This window comes from Oncorhynchus mykiss, chromosome 25, assembly GCF_013265735.2.
Source record: "Oncorhynchus mykiss isolate Arlee chromosome 25, USDA_OmykA_1.1, whole genome shotgun sequence".
Taxonomy (NCBI): Eukaryota; Metazoa; Chordata; class Actinopteri; order Salmoniformes; family Salmonidae; genus Oncorhynchus; species Oncorhynchus mykiss.
Window position 1 is genome coordinate 42739202 of NC_048589.1, and position 9804 is coordinate 42749005.

General features: G+C 41.5%; 1 protein-coding gene and 1 long non-coding RNA gene across 3 annotated transcripts; one reads left to right on the top strand and one right to left on the bottom strand.

The window, feature by feature from the left end:
* Positions 1-33: 33 nt before the first annotated feature.
* Positions 34-7864, top strand: LOC110505990 (nucleolar and spindle-associated protein 1). Of its 2 annotated transcripts, none has more exons than XM_021585460.2 (11): positions 34-308; positions 469-540; positions 747-968; positions 1171-1285; positions 1473-1568; positions 1691-1803; positions 3870-4066; positions 4508-4671; positions 5443-5559; positions 5689-5785; positions 7591-7864. In XM_021585460.2, the coding sequence occupies exons 1-11, from the start codon at positions 231-233 to the stop codon at positions 7676-7678; spliced, it is 1359 nt and encodes a 452-aa protein (XP_021441135.2). In that variant the 5' UTR covers positions 34-230; the 3' UTR covers positions 7679-7864. The 2 variants fall into 2 exon arrangements, with proteins under 2 accessions (XP_021441135.2, XP_021441136.2); XM_021585461.2 differs by having other exon boundaries at positions 750-968.
* Positions 7865-8509: 645 nt separating this feature from the next.
* On the bottom strand, positions 8510-9753 carry LOC118944233. The gene is made up of 3 exons (XR_005039525.1): positions 9711-9753; positions 8759-9640; positions 8510-8599 (listed from the first exon to the last, which is right to left on the bottom strand). It is a non-coding gene; the product is annotated as an uncharacterized LOC118944233 (long non-coding RNA).
* Positions 9754-9804: the final 51 nt, after the last annotated feature.

Sequence of the window (9804 nt, forward strand, 5' to 3'; positions counted from 1 at the left end):
TTTAATTGGTCGAAAGGTACTTCCGTATACATCTGCCAGCCAATCAAATGGCCTATACTCCTGTTTTTTGAAACTTGCATATGTTGACCATAAGGCGCGACAAAATACAGAGTAGATTGTGTTTGTGTGTAACGTTACTCGTTCAATTTAACGGGAGCTGATTCATTGAACGTGTTTCAGTGACACTGGCAAGCACATTGTTTTGTTTTTCGCTAAAACAAGAATAAAAAATGGACTTGGATTCCATGAAGTATGCCGAATTGCGCAGTCTTGCAAAGGAGGTTGGTCTCAAATCCTCCAAACTGAAGGTAAATCGCAAACATTTATAGTATTATTTCATTGGGTTGTTTGTTTGTGTTGTGAGTGGTTAGTTACAATAGCTAGTTAACGTTAACCAACTAGCTATTATCCATCTCGTTTGTTACGCAGTGTACCTTGCTAACTGTTCGATCTGTGTCTACTGCACAGGCTGATAAACTCCTGAAGGCGCTCAGGGAGTATTTCCAACAACAACAAACGCAGGAAGATGTTGCAGTGGACGTAAATTCTGGCTTTTAATTTCCCTCCCACTTCTGCTCAAATGATAACGCTTCCCAGATACTACAATGATCTTCTATGTATATTTGGATTTATATATATAACCCTAACACTAACTCGCTTTGTTTCTTTAATGTCTGCAGATCTGTTTTGCATTGTACAACTAATTATAGCTAGTAATAACAGACTTCTGATGGTCGTGTTTTTAGCAGGGAGGTGAGACTGGTGTTGATGCACAGGATAACACGGTTAACAGCAACTCAACTCAGGATGAAAACAATTCAGCACTGGTTGATGAGCTGTCACCAAAACCTCCAGCTCGGGAGTTTGTGACCAAACGTCGTGGTAGAGGGCAACCGAAAATGAGGAAGGAGCCTGAAGATGAGGAGGCAGAATGTGACCCTGCCAAAGCGCCACTCACCCCGGCTGAGGTATGGGACCACTATGTAAAAATGTATCTCTCTTGTAAGTCGCTTTGGATAAGCATTTCTGTTAAATGACTAAAATGTAAGAGGTGTGAGAAGTGTTTCTTACACTGAAATAATGCTGTGCATGTATCTCTGACAACCAAAAAAATTCATTTTTGCTTTATATTTTTATCGAGGAATAGCAAGCTAAATGTTTTCAATATAGGTGACTGAATCCATCATCGGCGAAGGGAGTTCCAAGAGAAGGAGAGTGTCTGCTGCTAAGGATTCTGGGGTGGCTGTGCCTGAACCCGAACACAAAGTTACAGCAGTGATGTTCGGTTAGTCTGGAGGACTCTGAAGGCCATGATGATTTGTGTAGACACATTTGCTTCGTCGTTGTTGCCAGAAGTCTAATGTAGGGTGTGTCGCTGGCCTTTTGTTCATGAAATAGGTGACTACGACGTGAGCATCACCTCTGGTTATAACGTTTTATTATTGGTCATGTTCTCATATTGCTTTACACAGGAGTGGGACAGAAGGTGGTGAAGCCAGTAGGAAAGATCCCTCGCCACGAGGGGCTCCTGAAGAGGACTAAGTCTATGTTGAAGCCTACTACACCAAGTTAGTGTCGTCCCAATCATATTTGCTGTAGCTACACGATCTTAATAACATGCTCAAACTCTCTGTTCTGTTATGGAGAGAGAAGAAGAAAAATATATACTGGTAACTACTTTTTATTGTAGACTTCAGAAAGCTCCACGAGGCGCATTTCAAAAAGATGGAGTCAATTGATTCATACGTGGACAGGAAGACCAGGAAAATGGATTCATTCAGGAATTCAGTGAATGAATTGAAGGTAATGAATTGTATATAATGTTATAATGGAGATCATTGGGATCTGGCCACTGTCTGGTTTTCCTTAAATAATAAGCCCAGGCAACATTGTTTTATTGTAGTCATCAATTTATACATTTTTGCAAGTAGTTAACTACACTGCTCAAAAAAATGAAGGGAACACTAAAATAACACATCCTAGATCTGAATGAATGAAATATTCTTATTAAATACTTTTTTCTTTACATAGTTGAATGTGCTGACAACAAAATCACACAAATTATCAATGGAAATCAAATTTATCAACCCATGGAGGTCAAACTCAAAATTAAAGTGGAAAACCACACTACAGGCTGATCCAACTTTGATGTAATGTCCTTAAAACAAGTCAAAATGAGGCTCAGTAGTGTGTGTGGCCTCCACATGCCTGTATGACCTCCCTACAACGCCTGGGCATGCTCCTGATGAGGTGGCGGATGGTCTCCTGAGGGATCTCCTCCCAGACCTGGACTAAAGCATCCGCCAACTCCTGGACAGTCTGTGGTGCAGTCTGTTGGTGGATGGAGCGAGACATGATGTCCCAGATGTGCTCAATTGGATTGACTGACCCACCGCCAAACCGGTCAGAACGTTCTCCACGGCGTCTCCAGACTGTCACGTCTGTCACATGCTCAGTGTGAACCTGCTTTCATCTGTGAAGAGCACAGGGTGCCAGTGGCGAATTGCCAATCTTGGTGTTCTCTGGCAAATGCCAAACATCCTGCACCTGTGGACGTTGGGCCCTCATACCACCCTCATGGAGTCTGTTTCTGACCGTTTGAGCAGACACATGCACATTTGTGGCCTGCTGGAGGTCATTTTGCAGGGCTCTGGCAGTGCTCCTCCTTGCACAAAGGCGGAGGTAGCGGTCCTGCTGCTGGGTTGTTGCCCTCCTACGGGCTCCTCCACGTTTCCTGATGTACTGGCCTGTCTCCTGGTAGTGCCTCCATGCTCTGGACACTCCGCTGACAGACACAGCAAACCTTCTTTCCACAACTCGCATTGATGTGCCATCCTGGATGAGCTGCACTACCTGAGCCACTTGTGTGGGTTGTAGACTCCGTCTCATGCTACCACTAGAGTGAAAGCACCGCCAGCATTCAAAAGTGACCAAAACATCAGCCAGGAAGCATAGGAACTGAGAAGTGGTCTGTGGTCCCCACCTGCAAGAACCACTCCTTTATTGGGGATGTCTTGCTAATTGCCTATAATTTCCACCTGTTGTCTATTCCATTTGCACAACAGCATGTGACATTTATTGTCAATCAGTGTTGCTTCCTAAGTGGACAGTTTGATTTCACAGAAGTGTGATTGACTTGGAGTTACATTGTGTTGTTTAAGTGTTCCCTTTATTTTTTTGACCAGTGTATAATGAGCATGTCCCATTATTGGGACAGATATATATATATATATATATATATATATATATATATATATATATATATATATATATATATATATATATATATATATATATATATATATATATATATATATATACGTGTGATTGATTTGGAGTTACATTGTGTTGTTTAAGTGTTCCCTTTATTTTTTTGACCAGTGTATAATGAGCATGTCCCATTATTGGGACAGATATATATATATATATATATATATATACACACACACACGTGTGATTGACTTGGAGTTACATTGTGTTGTTTAAGTGTTCCCTTTATTTTTTTGACCAGTGTATAATGAGCATGTCCCATTATTGGGACAGATATATATATATATATATATATATACACACACACACGTGTGATTGACTTGGAGTTACATTGTGTTGTTTTAAGTGTTCCCTTTATTTTTTTGACCAGTGTATATACACATTTTATTCTTCAGGTTCTTTAAGACTCTTTTGACACCAACTGAAGAAAAAACTCAAACAGAAAGTAGACTTTTTGGTTTCCATAGTTGTTAAAAGTGAAATTACTACCACCAATTAAACGTGTTTCCAAATGTAAAACCAGATGGCTATTTTGAGCGGGATGATTCCCAAATCCAATGTGTTGCTTGGTGTGGTCAATGTATTGTTGTTTTTTGCAGAGCTCAACCTCGAGCCGCGTCTCCCTGTTCAGCCCTGCATCCCAGAAACCAGTTCCCGACAGACGTAGACTTACCCAGGTTTCAGACAGCAAACCAGCTCCCGACAAACGTAGAATCTCGGCCAGAAAACCCCCCCAGAAGGACACTGTTGTCCCATTCAGACCCACAGTCTTGTCCACACGCCGGATCAACGTTCGGTGAGACACTCAAAACATTATTTTGTCTGAGTATTCCTAAGCTGAAGCTTCTAGGTGTCTGTTGATTTACCACTGATATAACATTCACATTAAACAAGATGTGCTGTCATGAGTTGCTAACTGGCTTCGTTCAGGTGACCACCACGTATTGGCACTTCTTGGGACGGATTTAGTTACTGCTGAATACTCTAGCCAGTTTGTGGAATTAAACTTTTGTAAAGGGGCGGCAGGTCGCCTAGTGGTTAGAACATTGGGCCAGTAACCGAAAGGTTACGAGATCGAATCCCTGACCTGACAAGGTACAAATCTGTCGTTCTACCCCTGAACAAGGCAGTTAACCCCACTGTTCCGAGGCCATCATTGTAAATAAGATTTATTTTTCTTCTTAACTGACTTGCCTGGTTAAATAAATAGTCAGTCCAACGGTTGATTTGTGTACAGGTTCTCTCAAGCTACTCAGGATAATGAGCACAAGAAGACTATGGCGAAGACGCCAGCACGCATGGCACCCCGCGTGGACCACCTCACTCCTGAGAAAGAGACTACGTTTAGAGGGAAATCTGAAGTCAACAAGACCTTTGTTCTCTCCAGCGCTAAGACACCAGGTAACCTATACTGAACAAAAATATAAACACAACATGGAAAGTGTTGGTCCCGTGTTTCAAAAGCTCATCTCTCTCACGTTTGTTCACATCCCTGTTAATGAGCATTTCTCCTTTGCCAAGAGGATCCATCCACCTGACAGGTGTGGCATATCAAGAAGCTGATTAAACAGCATGACAATTACACAGGTGCACCTTGTGCTGGCGGACATTAAAAGGCCATTCTAAAATGAGCAGTTTTGTCACAACACAATCCCTCTCAAGTTGAGGGATCGTGCAATTGGCTTGCTGTCTGCAGGAATGTCCACCAGAGCTGTTGCCAGAGAATTTAATGTTCATTTCTCTACCATAAGCCTCCCCCATTGTTTTAGAGAATTTGGCAGTATGTATAAAAAAAAAATAATAATTAAACGCGGACCATGTGTAACCATGCTAGCCTATGACCTTCACATCTTGCTTCTTCACCTGCGGGATCATCTGAGACCAGCTGATGAAACTGAGGAGTATTTCTGTCTGTAATAAAGCCCTTTTGTTGGGGGGAAAACTCATTCTGATTGGCTGGGCCTGGCTTCCCAGGCCCACCCATGGCTGTGCTTCTGCCAAGTCATGTGAAATCTATAGATTGGTGCCGTATTTATTTAAATTGACTGATTTCCTTAATAGGAACTGTAACTCGGTAAAATCTTGAAATTGTTGTATGTTGCATTTTATAGTTTTGTTCAATATACATCCTGCTAAATCTAAATCTTAATTGTTTTGGTTTATTTTATTCAGCGTTTGTGTTTAATGCGAACACCAGTGTTCTTTCTAACTGTCCCGAAACCAACAAGAAGGCCAACTTCGATCTGAAGGCCAGTCTCTCTAAGACTCTCACCTATAAGCCTCATAAGGGTAAGAGCTATATGTCAGCATTCAGATTCTGACTGTATACCAGTGCATTTCAGCACGAACCCGGTTGTCTGTAGGCTAATAAAAAACGTTTATTTTACTGGTTATCGTTTCTGGTCTGCCTGTACATAGGAAAGCTGAAGCCATTCATGGTGGCCCAAGAGAACATGGTGGACCAGACCGTTCCCTCCCACCAGAAGAACTACAAACAGCATTCGGTTCAGACAAGGTCAGTATCCGGAAACAACTGGTTAAAAGTAGAGGGGGAAATTGTATTGAATTCCTGGCTTTTTCTCAATTCACCTTTCCTTGATTCCTCTAAACATTATGGGAGAGGAATGTCAGAGAAGGGACTTTTTCCATCCACAAGATGGTGCTGACAAGACATAGAGGCTCTGCTGCTAGCTCCTAAGCAACTTTACAGTGTTTTTTTGTTTTTTTGCTATGTTGTTTCTTACATTATTACCCTTGAACCTTTTTGTTATTGCATACAACCGGAAATAACTTTTGGATATCATAGCGGCAGTAATACACCAATATTATGACCAGAAATACGACTTTCACGAATTGGATCATTTGTCCGTACCCCCCTTGGCAATTTAACTTATCACAGAGGCTGCTCCATGACACCTCCGACGGAGAAGAGGTATTCGCAGTGGGCTTCTAGTCCGACTCGGGAGGCGTGCACATCATCCACCACTTCCGAGTATATTACTCGCTGACGTTCAGTCCCTGTTCAATAAAGTAGACGAGCTCAGGGCGAGGATCTCCTTCCAGAGAGCCATCAGGGACTGTAACATACTCTGTTTCACGGAATTATGGCTAACCGGATATACTGTCCCCGGTTCATACAGCCAGCTGGGTTCTCAGTACATCGGGCAGACAGGAATAAAGAACTCTCCGGGAAGAAGAAAGGCGGGGGTGTATGTTTCATGATTAACTGCTCAGCGTGTGATTGTGATAACGCACAGAAACTCAAGTCCTTTTGTTCACCCAACCTAGAATACCTCACAATCAAATGTTTACCGTGTTACCTCCCAAGAGAATTCTCTTTGGTTATAGCCAAGCTCTGTTGGAGCTAGAAACACAAGCATTTCGCTACATCACAATAACATCTGCGGGGGTGGAAATTACACCATTTAAAAAAAATAAAATGTAACCTTTATTTAACTAGGCAAGTCAGTTAACATCTACAGGATTGGTGGGCCCCCCTTGCGACGGTTGAGCTAAAAGTAGGCTAATGCGATTAGCATGAGGTCGTAAGTAACAACAACACAAAAAAAAAATCCCTGGACATAGGTCTATCTGATATTGGCAGAAAAGCTTAAATTCTTGCTATTAATTCTTGCTATTCTTGCTATTGTTTGAGGAGATTGCACAGTTGTGAACTTGAAGTTATTAATAAACCAATTAGGCAGTCTTGGCACACAATTTTGAACAGAAATGCAATGGTTAATTTGATCAGTCTAAAACGTTGCACATATACTGCTGCCATCTAGTGGCCAAAATCTAAATTGCGCCTGGGCTGGAATAATACGTGATGGCCTTTGTCTTGCATTTCAAAGACGATGGTACAAAGAAACACATTTTTTTTTTGGTATTGTCTTTTACCATATCTAATGTTATATTCTCCTACATTAATTTCACGTTTCCACACACTTCAAAGTGTTTCCTTTCAAGTGGTATCAAGAACATGCATATCCTTGCTTCAGGTCCTGAGCTCCAGGCAGTTAGATTTGGGGGTTGTCATTTTAGGATAAATAAAAATTTTAAAAAAGGGTCCTTTAATCCTTAAGTTATTGTACAGAACAAAACGTAGTTCAGAACAAATTGTTATTTACATTGACTGCCTAGGAACACTGCCTACCCTTCATTGTAAATAGGTGTATGTGACCAATAAAATTTGATTTGAAAAGGAGATGAGGAATCAAGGAAAAACTCATTGAGAGAGCTTCCTGTTTTGAGACTTGTTTTCTCTCAGAACGATTGGCTGTATAACCTGTTATGTTGATTTCCGTGTTGCTTTTATTCTAGGGAGGAAAGGAGGACAAAACAGACTGAAGACAGGAAGCAGAAGAAAGAGAAGGTGCTTGGAGCCAGACGAGGCCTCGTCTTGACCTGATTATTCTACACTTACTTTTGCTCTTGTGAAGTTTAAACTCTTTGTCATTTCAGACCTGCTGATTGATTCCTATTTCACTTTACCCTTTTCCTCTACTTTGACTTTCAGTTCCAACCTGTTTTTGATTTTTTTTCGATTTTTCTATGAACTTATAACAACGTTTAATAAATGTTTTTATTAACTTTAGTATGGTGTACAAATAATGTTTCATATTTTGTATACCTGTGTCGTTTTGTAGACATTTACATTACAATGAGTCATTCACGCTTCGAACCCGCCGACAGTGGCCTTGGTTACTAGCTCCCTTGCGCAAAATGGTACGCAGCGTCATCTGATTATGTATGCAACAAAAGGTCAACATTCTCCTTCTGCGACCATTTCTGTCGAGCCGTCTACAGCATACAGTTTGACAAATCCAACGGTACGCACCACACCCAACACAATGCTGCAAGACAAACTCAGCCGTTTCAATGTAATTCTGTTGGTGTGATCGAAGCGTATGCAGATGGTCTTATCCGGAGCAACTTATTTCCCCTCTTCTCTGTGCTGGTTCCTCCCCCTATGGGAATCAAACCCACAACCCTGACGTTGTAAGCGCCATGCTATACAACTGAGCTACACGGGACCTTAGTCCTAAATGTTTTGTACAGTTTGGTCATATTTGTTATTCATGTGAATTGTATTTTTTTTATACCATTTTGAACTTAGCTGATGTAAAGGCAATGTAAAATACCAGTAGTAAAAAAAAATTTTTTCTCAAAGTAACATTTCTTGTTTTTATTGAGGACTTGGATGGATGATGCTTGTATACCTCATATGCAGACTCCTGTGTGTGCACGGTCGTTAGATGGCTGTGAAATCAATCTCCAGTTGAAAGGGACCCATCTGCCTTATCACTCAGCGTGATTCCAATGGTGTTGACTTAAGAACAGAAAATAAGGCATTAGAATCGAGTTAGAATTGAGTTAGCATTAGAATTGTTTGGTCTGTTTACTTGTATGCTTATCAATAAGCATATTTGAAACAGAATGTTAGTTAGCATAACATACAATGTAGTATCGTAAGAAAATCCGTCGATACCTTGTCGAACCAGAGGGGATTTTGATCACCTTGTATCCTACCGTGACTAGAGGAAGCATTTTTTTGAGAATGTAATTTGTAAAAGAGTAATCAGATGTTCGGCTTGGACCCAAACAGTTCTGGAGCATATTAGCTTTCACAAGATCACACAGTGATATTGGAAATGAGTCAAGCAAGTAGTTTGCTTTGTCCCAGATCTGTTTTGTGCTGTCGTGGAAACCTTGCGTTGGCATGATGGCACAAACAGACTGGTAGCCAGGTTAATATGTACTTTGTGCTGTCGTGGAAACCTATTTGGCGTTGGCATGACAGCACAAACAGACTGGTAGCCAGGTTAATATGTACTTTGTGCTGTCGTGGAAACCTATTTGGCGTTGGCATGACGGCACAAACAGACTGGTAGTCAGGTTAATATGTACTTTGTGCTGTCGTGGAAACCTATTTGGCGTTGGCATGACAGCACAAACAGACTGGTAGCCAGGTTAATATGTACTTTGTGCTGTCGTGGAAACCTATTTGGCGTTGGTATGACGGCACAAACAGACTGGTAGCCAGGTTAATATGTACTTTGTGCTGTCGTGGAAACCTATTTGGCGTTGGCATGACGGCACAAACAGACTGGTAGCCAGGTTAATATGTACTTTGTGCTGTCGTGGAAACCTATTTGGCGTTGGCATGACGGCACAAACAGACTGGTAGCCAGGTTAATATGTACTTTGTGCTGTCGTGGAAACCTATTTGGCGTTGGCATGACAGCACAAACAGAGTGGTAGCCAGGTTAATATGTACTTTGTGCTGTCGTGGAAACCTATTTGGCGTTGGCATGACAGCACAAACAGACTGGTAGCCAGGTTAATATGTACTTTGTGCTGTCGTGGAAACCTGGCGTTGGCATGATGGCACAAACAGACTGGTAGCCAGGTTAATATGTACTTTGTGCTGTCGTGGAAACCTATTTGGCGTTGGCAGACTGGTATTGTATATCTAATAAGGTGAAGAAGTATCATACAAACTCATTCATAGAATCTACCCTGTAAACACCTTTT